Below are 18,702 nucleotides of genomic sequence, written 5' to 3'. Positions count from 1 at the left end.
GCAGCCCCGGGCTTAGACGGCACAGCGGAGGGAAGTGTGGAAGAATCGCACCTGCCCTCTACATTATAGGGCTGCAAATCCCAGAGACCTCGCAGCAGCAAACTCCCAGCACTGATTTACCAACTCAGCCTGAGAGAGTAAACACCAACATGTTCTAACTAATCCTCCATCTGCTTTGAATGCATCAGATTAATCGGCATGTCATGGCAGGAGCGATCGGTCGATTACAGTTCGATTAATTTCACCTCAGAAATGCAGAAAAGAGGTCAAAGTAATACTCAATTTCAACAAAACACAGTACAGTGGAACATGAGCAGTCCTGCCGGGGGGCATTTGGGATGAGTAACTGTGGCGTTAATATAGCCTAGTGTAACATGGGAGTGTGCCCAACATTTCAGCTGTGGACTGTGTCCATGCCTCAGGCAATGGAGAAAGGAAAAGCTGTGTGAAAAAACATGATCAAACCCCTTCTGAGAAAAAAAATAAATGTCACGGCTGGAAACAGAGACATGCTGTCAACTTTGTGGCTTTGTGTGACTTTTCTTTAATCGTCTTGCTTTTGGGGCATCAAACCTCAATGAAGAGCACAGAATCCCAGACGATTTCCCCTCCCTGCAATGATGGTGACATCGCGACCGTGAGAACTGAGGATGGAGAGAGTGACTGGCCAAGCAATGCAGTTCAGAAAAACTATTCCTCCCAGAAACCCCTGGGGTATTCAAGAGTAGAGGTGTACCGAGGCAGACAAGTAGCTGGACATGGAGGAAAATATTAAGGGAGACTGATGGAGAGTAGTACAAACTATGCACACACACACACACACACACACACACACACACACACACACACACACACACACACACACACACACGTCATGGGCCCATAGTTCAAAAACAATGGACGCTGTGGTAATTGTGGCTGAAACCAGACCAGTTCAATCAGAAAGGCTTTAGCGGTATACTGAAAAGGCGAATGAGCTCATCTGTATGTAAGTGAAAGGAGGGAGAGAGATGAAGAGAGGGACAGAGAGGAAGAGAGATGAAGCGAGGACAAAAAGTAAGTATTTACGTAATCTTTTCCTATTCTTGAGCAGCCCTCAGAAGCCAATGGCCTGTGCTTTACACAGTGATCAAACGCACTGACGCAAAACGAGATCAAACGGTACTTACACAATAACAAGGAGAGAGTGAGACTAATGGTTGCAGATCTTTATTTCCCAGATGAGGAGAACATGCTTGTGTGTGTGTGTGTGTGTGTGTGTGTGTGTGTGTGTGTGCGTGCGTGTGCGTGTGCATTTGAGGGCTTATAAGTAGCACACATCAAGGTGAATTTGCATGAGTGAACACATTTACAAACCGGAGTGTGCTGACTGGGTGCAGGCCTATGCAAATGAGCGGGCGGGCCAAAATGACCATAATGTAAAGGTTTAAAAGAGCAACATCCCTGAACAATGAAACATGTGGAGAGTAGGATATAGCACTGTGGGTGCTGTTTTTAACATGGGTGTACTGGGGTGAGAGTGCATTTGTATGCCTGCCTCTCCCCTCCTTAAAGCACAGATGGATGTGTTACCATAGTGATCTGCATCTCCACCACCACTGATGGGGCTGGCTTTCAATCTCCTCTGACACATTCATATAATGAGCACACTCATACACACACACACACACACACCATTTTCAAAATACATAACCAAAAATACACATTTCAGTTCAAAATCTAACCCAAAATACCCATTTCTCATTGGCAGAATATTCCCCATCTTGCGTTGTGCTCACCTACACACTACCCTCAGCCCTGACCCGTTATCAAGGCTGAAAGGACAGCCGTCATTCCTCAAACCAACTTCGAAACTTCGTTAATTAAATAATGGGAGCCTGGAGTTTCGCTGAATTCAATAGTTATATATATTCTACTGTAGAGCTTGCGATTGTTCAACTCACAGGACTGCGAGACACCGGAGATTTAGATTCTCAAATCAATGTCAGGCCTCACCAAATCAATAGCTTATCTCTTGGCACTCAGGGGAAGCACTTTGTAGATCGCCTGTCAGCAAAACATCTAGATTCATTTTGCAACATAACTTTACTGTTTTCTTTACTGAGACAGAGAAAGCCATCGCAGCACGCGCTAACGTAATTCGCAGCGCGGAAAAACTATCGCAAGACGAAACGGAGCCAATTGGCGCGGGTGAAGGCCAGACAGGAAGAACAGGTTGTTCTAAGACATATTGGAAAGCAGAGCCCAGCGGGTGTGAGTGCGACATGGACAGACTTCCACTGTTCGGGCTCATTAGCCAGGGTTAGGGTTAGGGTTAGGGTTAGGGCGCGCTCTGATGGAGGAGATTAGGGCAGGGTGAACCGATGGGGAGGGAGGGAAACAGTAGAGGCAGTGGGACGTTTTGGAGAGGATAGAAGGAGCGTGGCGGAGATCACCATGTGAGAGCAAAGACAGAAGCAAAATAACGTAAGGACACGAAATGCGAAAGGTTGTTCAGGTCACGCAAGAGTAATCTGGAGGGCCATGAAAGGGAGTACACAGCTGGTGCTACTGGAGGAACCTGGCTAATGGTGGAGCTGACAGAGGCTCGGTAATAAGCACACTGTCTCCATCTCTCTCACACACATGCACACAAATAACTGACAACACCAACGGAAGGAGTCGTGGCTTTGCGCAGAGGCTCGGCCCGCCTCCTTCTAAAAATGTCTTTGGGTCAAACAGACACACGCACAAAAACACGGGCACATTCGCACGCGCGCACCCCGTTGCTAGGTAACAGCAATGCTCTCTCGATCAGGAAGTGAGAGAGACAAGAGCAGAGTTAGGCAAACAGAGAGGAAGAGATGGAGCAACAGGGTGGAGCAGAGTGAGAGTGAGAGTGGTGAGGTGGAGCAGAGTGAGAGTGAGAGTGAGAGTGGTGAGGTGGAGCAGAGTGAGAGTGAGAGTGGTGAGGTGGAGCAGAGTGAGAGTGAGCTCAGAGAGTGGTGAGGTGAAGCGGAGTGAGAGTGGTGAGGTGGAGCAGAGTGAGAGTGAGCTCAGAGTGGTGAGGTGGAGCAGAGTGAGAGTGAGAGTGGTGAGGTGGAGCAGAGTGAGAGTGAGAGTGAGAGTGGTGAGGTGGAGCAGAGTGAGAGTGAGAGTGAGAGTGGTGAGCCTGGAGCAGAGTGAGAGTGAGAGTGAGAGTGGTGAGCCTGGAGCAGAGTGAGAGTGAGAGTGAGAGTGAGAGTGGTGAGCCTGGAGCTACCTCCCCGCGGGACTGGCATGCCCGTCACGACCCTCTCAACTGTGGCAGGTGTGATCTGCAGGGAGGTGATTACAGAGTCTCAAAGCATTCATAGTCTCCATATCCTAAACATCTGAAAGCTCTGCACACCTCAGTCATGCTGAATTATTTTGGAGAACTCATATTCTCACCATGTTCTCAGTGTAACAGTAGCTATATTCTCTTCTTTTCCAGTCTTATTAAGATCCCTTTCCATGTCCCTAAAAAAAAGCAAAGGCCTCTCTGCTCAAACCACTGATGAAATATTTTAATATAAAAATAAGTCAGATAAGTCAGCAGACTGCAAAGTTCAGTGATATCCAATGACAAGATATGACTCTGTACTCAAAGCATCTTGTTCCCCAACATGATGGAACATGGAAGGGAACAAAGCTTAATGGTTAGAGCACAGAGAGAGACTTCACACCTAATACAGTATTCATCTGCATGCAATATTACTATGACCTTTATCTAAACTAGGGTTGAAGAAGAAAACCTGCACCCACGATGATGTACCAGACGTAGCGTACTGGCAGACGTGCGGGAGCCCGTAACTAATCAGACTCGAGCATGTTCTTGTGAGAGTACTGGACGATCTTGCTTGGTTTGATCAGTGTGTAAAGCACAGGCCATTAGCTCCTGGGGGCTCAAGAACAGCGGAAGAGGAAGTACATTTATTTTATCTTTCAGCTACTATCACTGGAGGAGTTCTCAAATGACCATGAAGATGCTCCAAAAATGCTTTATACTTAAAAAATATGTGAGCAAATATGTTTTTGTTTTCAGTCTAACAGAGGGTCAGCCTACCCTCACTTATTACATGCAACCAAATGTTAAGACATTAAGAAGTTTAGTAGCCTGCCCTGTAGCACAGATAGGGTTGCAGCGGTAACCGGTTTCACGGTATACCACGGTATTAAAATGCACGGTTATCATACCGTGTGCATTTGCTTATTACCGGTAAAAAGCAAGCCAGCGGAGAAACTGACCCGTGCATGCGCAACTCCGCTCCGGTTCAGCTACTCAGCACACAGCGGTGAGAATGGCAGAAAGTGTATCAGACTTAACAAATTTTTTAACAAAAACAAAAAAGCTAAACTAATGTCAGCGGCGAAAATGACGTAATCGCGGTGGCTCCGCCCGTGCGCGAGGGTCTCACGCGCTGTCGATTAGCGAGGTCGTGCACCTCTCGAATTTTGTAACTGCGCGCGCCGCGCCTCAGCGCAATGAACAAAGTCATGTTTGCAGGGTTCATACACCTTTACAAGGTGGAATTAAATCACTTGTACGTCACTTTAAAGGTCCATTTCAATATTTCCCAGCACGTTAAACTTAATAAAGTTAAATATTTATACATATACTCGAAATAATTAGCTTTTTATCACATTATTTAATGGTTGTTTATTTTCAAAACGCCCAATCTTAACGTCTTCACATTCTCTCATGTTTCGTCCTGGAATTACAAGAGGCTCGTATTTGTTAACGTGATACGAGAGAACTGTGCGGAGTCGCGCGCTACGGTCACTAGTGAAAAGAATAAACCTAGCTTTTTATGGTCCTTGCTTTCACTGGATGTGAAAGACGCCATTAATTTACATGCGTTCATTTTCAAATTCTAACGTGCCTGTTTTTCACATGTTAAAACCAGACTCGGTGTGAAAGCCTTAAAATAGAAATCTCTATTGTGATTATGTCAGAAATAAATCCTCTCTTTCTGCAGTATCTGGTGGCAGTACAACGGACGTTTACAACAGTTGTTGATCAGACACTGACCCAGGCTGAGTTTATCAGATATTAAATAATTTAAACTTAAATAATTGTACTGAAATCCATGATTTAGGTTTCTCTAATTTTGCAGTATTTATATAAACAAGTTTACAGCTTTTTTTTTTAAAATGAGACATTTTGTATACAATAGTTGCAGGTTTCTACAATAAATAGTTAATTGAACAAAAAAAAAACTTGTAATTTCTTTAAGGGTCAGTGTATCTTTTAATAATATACAAACTAACTGTGATACCGTGATAACCGTGATACCGCGGTATTTTCTGAGACGGTTATCATACCGTGAAAATCTCATACCGTTGCAACCCTAAGCACAGATACAATAATAGGTGTATTAGAAAAGAGTCCATGTTTAGTCTCTTGTGTAATATAAAGGATCTTGGGTCAGATTAGGTTGTTCTTAGGATTGTACCCTAGTGTATAGTAGAATCATTAACACAACTGCATAGGGAACTAATTCATTAGGTCTAACCTAAAAGATGTTTAGTCATCAAAGGCAAGCCAATATAGGCATACAAAAAATAATTTTATTCTCATTTAAGGAATGGGGTTATGATTATATTTGCATGTTTTTATGACTCAGACGGCTGCTTTGGACCCCAGCCAGAACACCTGAGTGTAGAATCTCACTTGCTTTCAAGGACACCAATGGTGACTGTAGAAATAGTTCCATACGCATGAGCACTTTAGCAGTGTAGCGGTGTCGGCTTTCTTTACCACGCATAAAAACCTTCCAAAGTATCTCAGTCCTCATGCTCATACGTTCTCATCACCCCAGTCTAAATGTCATAGTTGCCATTCACTGTGAACAAGATTACCTTTAGGATTAAAGCCTTGCGCTGAACTGCTGATGGTAATAGCAAACACGCAGCACAGCGCTGGCAGTCAGCACCAGGCTTGGGCGAGGATATTCATGCTCTTATAAATATGATTCAATAAGTGTCTTGGGAGGGGAGGTGAGAGGTTCAGAGGCTGCTGGTCCCTGCACACATCTGAGCAACGAACCCACATGATCGGACATTTCTATTTGTTCTCTTCCTCTCTCGCTTTCTTTTACCCTCTCTCCCTCTCCCTCCCTCCGTCTCTCATAGTTTCACTTTCTCTCTTCACTTTTCTGTGTCACTCTTTCACTGTTCTTTACTCTCACTCTTTTACTCTCTAACTCACTCTTTTACTTACATTCTCCCTGTCTTACTTTCTCTCTCTCCGTCTTGCTCTCTCTCTCTCTCTCTTTCTCTCACACACACTCTTTCAGGGTCCTGTGGGCTATGCTGGGAAGCAGGCGAGCAAACACAGAAAGGCAACATGGAGAAAGAGCAGCGCCACCCTTTCCAGTGCTGGTAGTAGCTGTTTACATTTGACATGGTCATTGGCGGTTTCCTGTTCTAAAAGGGCGGGTGGAGAGTGGTGGGGTGGGGGGTATGGGGGGTATGGGGGGGTTGGTGATGAGCAACACCACCCGGCAGGATTCCAGATAGTGGAACAGAGCTAAGGGACAGGAAGAGGACAACGAGACTAAACATTGATCAGTCTCTCCTATCTCACCACCACACAACACAAAGAGAGAAAGAGAGAGAGAGAGAGAGAGAGAGAGAGAGAGGAAGCCAAAAGCTAGGAAGTCAGTGACTCTGTGGAGTGTAACGGAATGACTAATGGGTTTTGACTGGGAGCTGTAGCAACAGCGCTCAGGTGGACTCGTGAGAAAGAGACAGTCATTACAGCACCAGAAATTGGACACGGACAACACAGCTAATCAGACGGCGCCAGCTGAGAAGAAGAGACGAGCACGACTCTTGCTTCCTGTGATGCTGTCGGCCCTTCCTGTGTGCACACAATCCTCAAACCCACAAAGCACTAAACCCCACTCCATTAAAGCATTCTGCCACATCCAACCAACTGAAAAACATCTGAAACATCTCTGCAGGTGGAGAAAGAAAAGGAGAGGATCCGTTACCTATCTCCAGGGCAGCGATCCCCATCGACGCCTGGCTCAGTGCAGCCTTCCTCTCCCACTTTCCCTCATCGGGGTGGTAGACCTCCACTGATGCCAGCGGGCTCTGCTGGGCATCCATACCGCCCATCACCACCAGCTGGTCCCCCAGGGCCACGGCAGAGGCCCCGGCACGGGCGGTGGGCAGCGGGGGCAGCTGGCACCAGCTCTGGCTCTCCAGGTCCAGCGCCTCGGCCGAGTCCAGCAGCAGACCGCCCTCGCCGCAGCCCCCGAGCACGTAGAGGCGGCCGGCCACCAGGGCGGGCGCGCAGTACACGCGTGGCACCGCCATGCCAGGGAACACCTCCCAGTGCAGAGACTTTGCGGGACTCAAAGCCATCTCGGGCACGGGCATCGCTCCGCGAGGGTGCGGGGGCGGCGGGGCATCACAGGACGGGCGGGGCGGGCGGGCGACAAAAAACGAACGCAGCGCACGGAGTCTCTGGATCGGTGGCTGCTGTCAGTTCGCCAGAGCTCCCTTTTTTTATCCTGCTCTCTGACAGTGAGAGAGAAGAGGTGGGGGGGGGGGGGGGGAGGGGCTCCAACTGCAGTAAACTGCGGAGAAACAGCCTTCAGTCTCTCGATGATTTATTCATCTTGTTACCTTTGTAAAAAGCACATTTATATCTCTCTCCTCCTCTTGCCGCACAAGAGGGACACCGGCATGGTCCGAAGTGCGCAGCTGCAAACGGAGCGAGCCCAGAAGCGCTGCTCCGCTGGAGTAAACAACACTTGGTGAAGGCCTCCTCCAATTAAGCCACTTCAGCAGAGTCCCATTTCAAGCGTAATTCCTCTGAAGGCTCCCATGTCTCCTGGAGGGGAGGGATGTCTTGGCCTTCGGAGCTTGAACCTCACAGCCGGCAGTAATCCACAGCTAGGACTTTTCAAACGGTGCCCAATTCCCCTTTGCAACGGCCACGGAGAGGCAGAAAGTCTGGAACCTGGCAGTCGCTGGGTAATCGGCACACAGCTAGATCCTGGCACATACGGAGAGAGAGACAGAAAGAGAGAGATGGGGGGAGGGTAAGAGAGTGAGGGAGAGCTGTGTAAAAGCCACTAATTAAATTGCGGTGTTGGCCCCTGCAGTATGTTCGCTCCTGTCTGAGCTGGAGCAGCAGGCCTCCGTTGGGGGACTTGGCCATCGTCTCCATGAGACAGCGATCCCCAGTCCTGTGTCAAACCAACCCAGTCACCCACATGATTCAACAGCCAAAAGCAATGACATTTACCATTTACTGCCTTGACTTGGGACAGAGGGTGTGTGTGTGTGTGTGAATGTGTATGCGTGCATATGGGTGTATGTGTGTGTGTGTGTGTGTGTGTGTGTGTGTGTGAGAGAGAGAGAGGGAGAGAGGGATGGACGCAGGGGAGCATCACTGCCGCGTGCCACCCTAAAGGTCAGCTCGCCTGTGGAGAGTTGCGGCTGGGGGCGGCCGCGTGTGTCTAGCTGGGAGCTGAGCATGTGTAATTAGCAGCCTGGATAAGATGGGGCGTGTGATGGGAACAGCTGCACGGACCCGAAGTGCGGAAAGGGAGGGAGGAGAGAGGGGGAGAGGGAGAGAGGGGAGAGAGAGGGGGGAGAGGGGAGAGAGGGGGGAGAGGGGGGAGAGGGGAGAGAGGGGGGAGAGGGGAGAGAGGGAGAGAGAGAGGGGGGAGAGGGGGGAGAGGGGGGAGAGGGGGGAGAGGGGAGAGAGGGGGGAGAGGGGAGGGAGAGGGGGGGAGAGGGGGGGAGAGGGGGGAGAGAGGGGGGAGAGGGGAGAGAGGGGGGAGAGGGGAGAGAGGGGGGAGAGGGGAGGGAGAGGGGGGGAGAGGGGGGGAGAGGGGGGAGAGAGGGGGGAGAGGGGAGAGAGGGGGGAGAGGGGAGAGAGGGGGGAGAGAGGGGGGAGAGGGGAGAGAGGGGGAGAGAGGGGGGGAGAGGGGAGGGAGAGGGGAGAGAGGGGGGGAGAGGGGGGAGAGAGGGGGGAGAGAGGGGGGAGAGGGGAGAGAGGGGGGAGAGGGGGGAGAGAGGGGGGAGAGGGGGGAGAGAGGGGGGAGAGAGGGGGGAGAGGGGGGAGAGGGGAGAGAGGGGGGAGAGGGGAGAGAGGGGAGAGAGAGGGGGGAGAGGGGGGGAGAGGGGGGAGAGAGGGGGGAGAGAGGGGGGAGAGGGGGGGAGAGGGGGGAGAGAGGGGGGAGAGAGGGGGGAGAGGGGGGAGAGGGGAGAGAGGGGGGAGAGGGGGGAGAGGGGAGGGAGGGGGGAGAGGGGAGAGAGGGGGGAGAGGGGAGGGAGAGGGGGGAGAGGGGAGAGAGAGGGGGGAGAGGGGGGAGAGGGGGGAGAGGGGGGGAGAGAGGGGAGAGCGTGAGAGCAGCTACAGAAGGGGGAGGGAGAGAGAGGCAGCAACCAGAGGAATCCTGGGTGTCTTGAGGTGCGTGGCAATGAGAGACTCAGGAGTGTTGGGGTGTGTGTGTGTGTGTGTGTGTGAGATCTATCTGCCTGGAGAATAAACAGATGGTCACTCTCCCCCTTTGAGACAACAGCACTGACGGAGCATGGTAGAGAGATGAAGTGAGTGTAAAGGGTGCTGAGTCAGACCTCATTGGTTGTTTGTGTATGCATGTATGTGTGTGTGTGTGTGTGTGTGTGTGTGTGTGTGTGTGTGTGTGTGTGTGTGTGTGTGTTCAACATCTCCATAGCCGCATGCATGTGTGTGGGCAGCACGTGCATGTTTCAGTCTCCAGATGGAACGCCTCGCTCGTTCTGTTTTAAACGGGCCAGAAGTCTCATGAAGACATCTCTGATGACAGAACCCTACAGTATGCTACAAATTACAGAACAGACTGTAAAAGGCTCATTTACAGTCCTCTTTAACACATTGGACAGAATTAATTAAAGCACGGATGATCAGATTGGAAGTACATTATGAAAGCATAGGTTCATCTTTGAGCGGACACTTTGAAGTGGGTTTAATAGGAGAGAGAAAGTGTAAATGCAGTTAAGGCAGTTTACCAGAGAAGATGCTTACCTTCACTTTGACCTTCAGACTTTTGGAAATTTACTCTACAACATTAGAAATGAAGCCTCTGCCCTCATGTCAAGCATGGGAAATGTAGTCCAGACGTATCTTTGGTCACGCAGTGTCCAGTGGGAAGGGTGGAAAAGGGTTGTTACAAATACTTCTCTGAAAGAAGAAAGAAAGCAAAAAATTAATTCAAGACACTAAAAATGAGGAGAGAGAGTAAGACAGAGAGCGAATGAGAGAACACAAAGATACAGAAAACATAAAAAACGGCTTTGAGATCTTTATCATCAGCTAATTAGGAGGAGAATTAATGAGTTACCGTGGGAAAACAACACACCACAGTCAACTCTTGTGACAGAAGCATAATATAATTGCTTTATAACCTGTTTTTTTCTAGCAATCAGAACAAATAATACAACCACAACTCCCAACATAATAATTTAACTCCCAACATAATCTTTTGAGATACAGTCTGCACAGCTCACTCTGGGGATCGTTCCCTTTTGTGATCAGCGAGACCAGAGCTGACGGTACTCTCCCTAGTCCCTGTGCTCGTAAGCTACCCAGCTCATGCATTTCAGAGTGCGTGAGCACGAGATGATGGTTGAGGAAATTCTGAAAGTGCCACATCCTGTTCTAGTAACTGCATTCAGGCTAGACGGCCAAAAAGGTTTAGGCGCACAGCAGGACATGCAGGACGTGCAGGACTCGGGCAGGATTAAAGAGCCTTTGGACATTTAGCATCCATGTTAGTGTGATGTTTCTGAAGAGCCTCATCTGTCAAAACAGCAGAAAATAAATGAAACACACTCCAAAGAGCGCCAGACTGTTTTCATAATAACAAGCTTTGGCAAGTTCGATAAACCGGTGTGAGCGGCCGATAGAAAAGCACGTGCAAGGGCAAATCTACCCGTCCAATAAGAATCCGCCTCTGTTCCTGCGTGGCTCCCTTCTCTGGCATGATGCTTTTATTGGTCTGTGTATTCTGCTCCTCCTTCTGTATGTCTGCGCTGCCTGTCTTGCTCTCTTTCAGGGCTGTCTGACCCCTGGGACCGTTCTGCAACCCTCTGGCTCCTTTGTGTGTATGGAGAGAGCAGGCCGTAAACGAGGGAAGAGAGCTCCTTACCAAATGCAATCTGCCCAGCTCGGCCTCCCCATAGCGGCACGGCTTGGAGCTGTACAGAGTGTTACCTTCATCAACACTGATCACATCATGACAGGCCTGGAAGACACGTACCCAACATCCCCCCTGGGAGCCCAACAACCCCCCCGGGGAAACGTACCAGTGGAGCACAAGAGCAAAAGAGTGTCCACGTGTGTGAGTGAGTGAGAGAGAGAGAGAGAGAGAGAGAGAGAGAGAGAGAGAGAGAGAGAGAGAGAGAACACAGTAAACCACAAAACTGCAGTTTTAGAAAGTTTCTAAAACTAAAGGTTGGCATGGGGACCTTAGAAAGTTTTCTATTACACGGCTTTCTCAAACAAAGTAAGAAGATGAGAAGTGGCTGTCAGTGTTGTTATGATTTGCTAGTCCTGATTATGATCTTCAGTGTACCTGTGGGAAACCAGCAGAAACCGCTGCGTTGATAGGCTGCTTAATCAATGTGACACATTAGAATTACAAATCAGCAACAGAGGAATTCGGGACTTCAGTTCATTCTTAGAGATGCAACTGTGGTTAACGCAGGTTCTTGAGATATTTGATTTTCTATGACAATAACCTACACTGTATTTGGATTCATTTACTCAGGCAAAAAAACACGAGTGTCACCAACTGCTGAAAACAGGAGGAAGCAGGGAAGTTCTCCTTCCAGAAATGAGTGTTTGCTCCTTCAAACAAAAAGAAATTCATTAAATATTGTTTTATGATTTAGTAACTGGCTGTAGTGCAAGCACAATGAGTTACCATCTATGTTACAATGTAACAATGAGTTACCATCTATGTTACAATGTAACAATGAGTTTCCATCTATGCATCCTCTCTGGCCTGCAAATCTTCACCTCGCCTGTTCTCTCCCCATGTCTGGACTGCGGATTACACAGGATAGGCCATTAAATCTTCTTCCTGCAGCTGATCCATCTGTCTGAACGCAGTTCATCTCTCATTCACAACCTCAGCCACCAGCTAGAAATTCGATCTGAAACTTTGATACTGGCTGCCATTTATAATTCATCCCTGATCACGCAGGCTCTGATTTCTCCGGTGCTTCAGGTCAGGCCCCAAGTTTATTCACTTCTCCTGCTCCAGCAGTCAAGCCGCGTGGGCTACGGTGTTTCCGCTGAGTTTAGCCCGCAGTGCAGAATCACGATCGAACTCCAGCGAGAGGGTCTCGGAGTTTGAAAGAGGAGAAGCGAATGAAGCAGCAGGCTGTGCCCAAAGCAGGTGGCCATATAAGTAAAACAGGACTCTCAAGACCCGTAAAACAAAAGCTGAGTGCTACATATGCGCTGATTTCATAACACACACACACACACACACACACACACACACACACACACACACACACACACACTCACTCTCCTATACAAACAATGAAGTGATGAACGAGATCAGCCTTCATACTGCAAGAGTGTCAAGCATCAGATGGCAGCAACACAGTGAGATTCTTACAGAAGCTATACAGATTAGGGAGAGATGAACGAGAACAAGAGATTTGACAGATGCACTGAGAATCATGTTTGGGCCTGATTATATCCGTAGATGGTCAGCTAAACCTTTAACAGCAGAAGCCCCAGAGGAAGTTCTTGTGAAGGTCATTCACTCTGTATAATGACACTGAACTCTTCCATTTTGTTAGAAACACTGGCCTTACATGGACCCTTGCAGGCCGTTTTGTTACACAGAGGAGAACGTGAAAAGGTTCCGATACAGGTGTTCATTGTAAAGACATATATAAAGACACAGGTGTACAGGTTCAGACTGTGGCCCATTAACCTGAAACATCACGTGACATCAGCATGTGACATCAGTGATATTGTGATATTGTCTGGGTGGTGAAGTGGATTGGTTCTGGTTCAAGGGAAGTTTACGAGTGAGAGCAGTGTTTCTTGGGTATGTACACGTCACCAGTGGGCTCAGAATGGTCCAGCATCCAGAAATATCTAGGCAAAAGCTGCCCTATGGTTAGGAACTGACATTTAATTAATGAGGAATGGCTAACAAAAATTGTACAAGGCAAAAGTATGGTGTTAGTTTTTGTTGCAGCAGTACCTACAAGATAACTGTTTTCCAATTAAGATGCTGGATACTGTATATCAAGACTTGACCTGTGCACAACTTCACTAATATAAAATTCTTCCTTCTGGCACCCTAAAGCAGCAGGAGGAGAGAGGGAGAGTGTCACCGACGACGCAGAGGCACAAATGTGAAATAAACACATTTACAGAAAGTAACCTGAGGTTAAGGACACAGGAAGAGATGAGATGTGAAACAGAAAGATAAAAGTGCATTAAAACGAATACATTAAAATATTTCAGAGTGTGTTGTGTGTGTGTGTGTGTGTGTGTGTGTGTGTGTGTGTGTGTGTGTGTGTGTGTGTGTGTGTGTGAATGAAGGAGTGGTGATATCTTGCCACATCACCCATTTTAATGCAATCTGACACTACCGCTCCTCTACACAACCATTCCATCAACACCAAAACACAGAAGACACACACACACACACACACACACACACACACACACACACACACACACACACACACATGCACACACCACTCTGCTGTAAACGTGATAAATATAATATTCCAGCTGAAGCATCAGCACTCAGGACCAGCGGTCTTTTATCTTCACTCCATTCAGCACAAAGAACCGTGCAGAACCCAGCGGATTAACTGGCTGTGGGCTCCTCCCTTCAATGCTGCGTGTGCGTTTAGGCCCGTCTGAGTCCGTTCACACGGGGGCGTGTCCCCATGTACCACCTCACTTCCCCTACACGGTCCACTGACTGTTAATTCGCTTCACCCTTGGTGTTCAAAAACTGCACTGCTTGCACTGGAGCATGTAGATCATATACTCATATACTGCCACCGCCAGCAAGGGACAAAGTTTAGTGAATTTTATGTTTAAAAGGTGCTCATTGAGTCCAGGCCTACCAGCAATCGAAGGAACTGTATTCGTCCATAGCATCACAGGATTCGCTGTGCATGTGCGCCCCCTGGAGCTGTTGCCTCTCTCCACCCCCCTGGACGCCTCATGTGGCGAGTTAGGGGTCGCGTCGCGGAGGCTGGGCAAAGGTGCCCGCCTGGACCCGAATCATGGTTGATGCTCTGTGCCTATACTGTGTGAACTATGCTCCCTGGAGAAGGTGCAGTGAACCGAGATCACTCCAGCTGACTTTCTCCTGGGCACCTCTACCTCTCAGTGGATGAGATCGTTTTTAAAGGTCCAGAGTGTTGCTGTGGAAACACAAGTAACATGCTATTGCTTTTCCTCCCTGAATGCCAGGGACGTAAAACACAGGCGCATACATGTCTGCATGCACATGAGCCCATGAAATGTGCTTTGGCCAGCCGCCATCCGCTGGGTGCACGGTGTGCCTGCAGCCCTGCCTCTCTGCTTCAGCTCAGGGGTGGAAAAAATAGGAAGCTGTGAAGCCGAGTGAGAGAGAGAGAGAGAGAGAGAGAGAGGGAGGGCAAGGGAAAGAGTGAGAGAAGACAAAAGTGAGAAGAGAGCAAGAGAGGACCATACAAGATAGTAAGAGAGAAAAACAGGTTGAGAAAGAGAGTGAGAGAAAGACTAAAAGAGACTCAGAGAGTGAGAGAGAGAGAGAGAGAGGCACAGCGAGTGAGCGAGAGAGAAGACAAGAGCAGAGTGAGACAAGAGAGATGCCAGCAGGAAGGAAACCATGCAGCGAAAGCGATGCCTGTCAGGTCAGCATGGCAGTGTCTGCTAAACATCATCTCTGAGCTGCTGGACGATTTGTGTTCTGGCCTCGTTTGAGCCTCGACAGCACACGCTTCCCTCTTTCAGTAGCACTTCATAGTCCCCACAATCCTTTGAGCTTCAGCTTCAGCGTCACTGCCACATCACACACACACACACACATCACACACACACACACACACACGCGTTTAGGCATGAAAGCAAGTCGAATTCCTGTGCGCAAAATCCAGCAATAATGCCAAAGGAACTCAGAGGAGGCAGGAAAGCAGGACAAGATGTTATAAACACATGGAAGTAAATATAATTATTTCTGACTGGATCCAGACACACCAGTGGCACTCCTCTTTAAAGAGACACAGGCTCCTGGCCTTCTTCAAAGACACAAGACCAGAGTCCAAAGATGCCTGTGACAAGGACAGTGTGGCAAAGAGCTCTGGGAAACAGCACTTGAAGTCCCAGAGCAGCCCAGCTCCACCTGAAATTCCACAACCCACACAAGACGGTGAAGCTGCCCATGGTATGATTTGACTTGGGCTTTATGGGAACATTTACTGTACCATCATGTGTACTGAGCTAAGGACATCTAGAGTTAAAGGGGGCTATCTTTCCTCATCACATTCACTCCCACAGCATTCCTTCTGTCTTCCAAAGCGAGAAATGACCAATTGAGTGATTGCACAAATGAGTGAGTGAGCAAGTGTGTGTGTGTGTGTGAGTGAGTGAGCAAGTGTGTGTGTGTGTGTGTGTGTGTGTGTGTGTGTGTGTGTGTGTGTGTGTGTGTGTGTGTGTGCAGTACATTTTTGTCTCTCCAAAGCATCCACTAAAATCATGTGAAACGATCGAAATAGAGGAAAGTAATGAGAAAAAGATTACCATTCGAATGAAGAGCACAACAGCGCAGAGCAACGCCACTGCCTGGGACAGCACACGGTTCCTCCAGCCCCACTGTCAATCTGCTCTTACATCACCCGCTTGCTTCTGACACACACACACACACACACACACACACACACACACACACACACACACACACACACACACACACACACACACACACACACAAGCATTTGTTCCAACAGAGAACAAATCACTACTGACTAGGGCTCATTTCTTGGTATAATACAGCAATACATTCTGCACTCAGTAATATATTCTATGTTTTGTCCTTAACATTTCATCACAACAGGGAGTGCAGGTATGCAGTATAGGGAGCATTTATGAGTCTGTTCGCTGTTATAAGTAATGGCTACCAACAGTGGGATTACACTGTTTGTCATATACAGAAAAGGAGGCCTAAGGTTCCTAAGGCACTGCATCTATTATTGCTATGGGAAAGGAAGTCTAATGACTTGTCAGTGCACCGAGGCCATGGTTGGCTCCGCCTCGACATTTCATTTATAGTTGCAAGAGACTCAGAGTCGAATATTCATAAAGGCCCTTGGGAGGGGCCCTTGACTCCGTCTTTGTGACCAGCAACAGTGGATGGTATAATCAGAATATAATCAGAACTTCAGTCTTCTGACATCACCTTTCTATAAATGGGAAATAAGAACAACAGGTAAAAAGTGAATGAAAACAAGGCTGACCTGAATTCATCATCACACGCTGCTTTTTTCAGCTGTCTATGAATGGTGGACCAAAATCATAAACCCACTCTTTAAATTGGTCCCATAGGTGCTGTGATGTTTGTGTCTCATTAAAGAAAAAAGGCCCAGCCCAGGGCACCTCATTCATTAATTTCCCTATGTAATTCATAAGGAAGTCCATCCAGCTTTTTAATCACCCACTAAAGTGACCCCCCAGTGAGGAGCTGGAAGAGGGCAGACTGAACCTGCACTTCCTGCCAACCTGCTTCTATGTGTGTATCATCCTCCTTCAAGTCCTCAGACTGTTGAGTGGAAATTAATCATATCTGGTGACTAGTTGAAGCAATTAAAAGGCAACATGGAACATTTGGACATGGAATTGTGCCAAATAAATAACAAAAAGAGGAAATCTGTTTTTTAAATGGGTTTTTTTGCTGTTTTTACTGACAATTTAAGTGTCTAGGGCTCATTTCCGCCATGTAGGTAGACTAGCCTGAAACAATACATTTAGTCCCCATCTAACACCACTCACATGAAACACATCTAACACCACAGATCTGGAACACATCTAACACCACACATCTAGAACACATCTAACACCACAGATCTAGAACACATCTAACACCACACAACTAGAACACATCTAACACCACACATCTAGAACACATCTAACACCACACATCTAGAACACATCTAACACCACACATCTGGAACACATCTAACACCACACATCTGGAACACATCTAACACCACACATCTAGAACACATCTAACACCACACAACTAGAACACATCTAACACCACACATCTGGAACACATCTAACACCACACATCTAGAACACATCTAACACCACACATCTAGAACACATCTAACACCACACACATGAAACACATCTAACACCACACATCTAGAACACATCTAACACCACACATCTGGAACACATCTAACACCACACATCTAGAACACATCTAACACCACACATCTGGAACACATCTAACACCACACATCTGGAACACATCTAACACCACACATCTGGAACACATCTGGAACACATCTAACACCACACATCTAGAACACATCTAACACCACACAACTAGAACACATCTAACACCACACATCTGGAACACATCTAACACCACAAATCTAGAACACATCTAACACCACACATCTAGAACACATCTAACACCACACATCTGGAACACATCTAACACCACACATCTAACACCACACATCTAGAACACATCTAACACCACTCACATGGAACACATCTAACACCACACATCTAGAACACATCTAACACCACACATCTAGAACACATCTAACACCACACATCTGGAACACATCTAACACCACACATCTAGAACACATCTAACACCACACATCTGGAACACATCTAACACCACACATCTAGAACACATCTAACACCACACAACTAGAACACATCTAACACCACACACATGAAACACATCTAACACCACACATCTAGAACACATCTAACACCACACATCTAGAACACATCTAACACCACTCACATGAAACACATCTAACACCACTCACATGAAACACATCTAACACCACACATCTGGAACACATCTAACACCACTCACATGAAACACATCTAACACCACACTTCTGGAACACATCTAACACCACACATCTGGAACACATCTAACACCACACATGTGGAGTCTGTTCCTTCTGGGCCACATGCTGCTTCCTTGAATATCTGCACTCCATGTGGTTGCTCAGTAAACCTGGGTCGCAGCTGCAGTGATATGGACCGTGACTTAAAGGCTATGATTGGTGATTCGTCCAGTCCAGAAGTGTTTGAATACTGCAGCACTTTAATTTGCTTGGTGTTTCACTATAGTGATATCAAATTCAAAGTTATAAATTTAGACATAAAAGGTCATTCAAAGATTCAGTTCAGAGCAAATACACAACTGATGATGCAATATAAACCCACACAAACTCATGAATTGCCAGATATCAAAGCAGCTCAATATATTTCAAGATATACTGTAAACAGGAGATCAGCACTTCATGCTATTATGAAAATGACTGCCACTGAGGGGACATGGGCTATCACTTACATACATGAGGCAGTAATTACTATCTCCAGGGAGAACGAGAGCAAAAAGTGAGTCCAAACTATTTTAAACCATACACACAGTTAAACCAAACTGCAGTTTTTAACGTGGCACT

At 47.4% G+C, this 18,702-nt stretch overlaps 1 protein-coding gene across 5 annotated transcripts in view; it reads right to left on the bottom strand.

The window, feature by feature from the left end:
- Positions 1-18,702, bottom strand: part of klhdc8b (kelch domain containing 8B) — a 29,818-nt gene that overhangs the window by 9,907 nt on the left and 1,209 nt on the right. The window contains exons 2-5 of one of the 5 annotated variants that reach the window (XM_076983960.1): positions 15,785-15,889; positions 14,122-15,046; positions 10,034-10,189; positions 6,999-8,011 (exon numbers count right to left, since the gene is read on the bottom strand). In XM_076983960.1, the coding sequence (XP_076840075.1) occupies positions 6,999-7,389 (391 nt within the window). In that variant the 5' untranslated portion in view covers positions 7,390-8,011; positions 10,034-10,189; positions 14,122-15,046; positions 15,785-15,889. The remainder of the gene's footprint in view (positions 1-6,998; positions 8,012-10,033; positions 10,190-14,121; positions 15,047-15,784; positions 15,890-18,702) is intronic. The other 4 variants (XM_076983964.1, XM_076983961.1, XM_076983959.1 and 1 more) reach the window with 4 other exon arrangements.

Source organism: Brachyhypopomus gauderio, chromosome 21 (assembly GCF_052324685.1).
Source record: "Brachyhypopomus gauderio isolate BG-103 chromosome 21, BGAUD_0.2, whole genome shotgun sequence".
Classification (NCBI taxonomy): Eukaryota; Metazoa; Chordata; class Actinopteri; order Gymnotiformes; family Hypopomidae; genus Brachyhypopomus; species Brachyhypopomus gauderio.
This window is presented reverse-complemented; position numbering and strand designations above follow the sequence as displayed.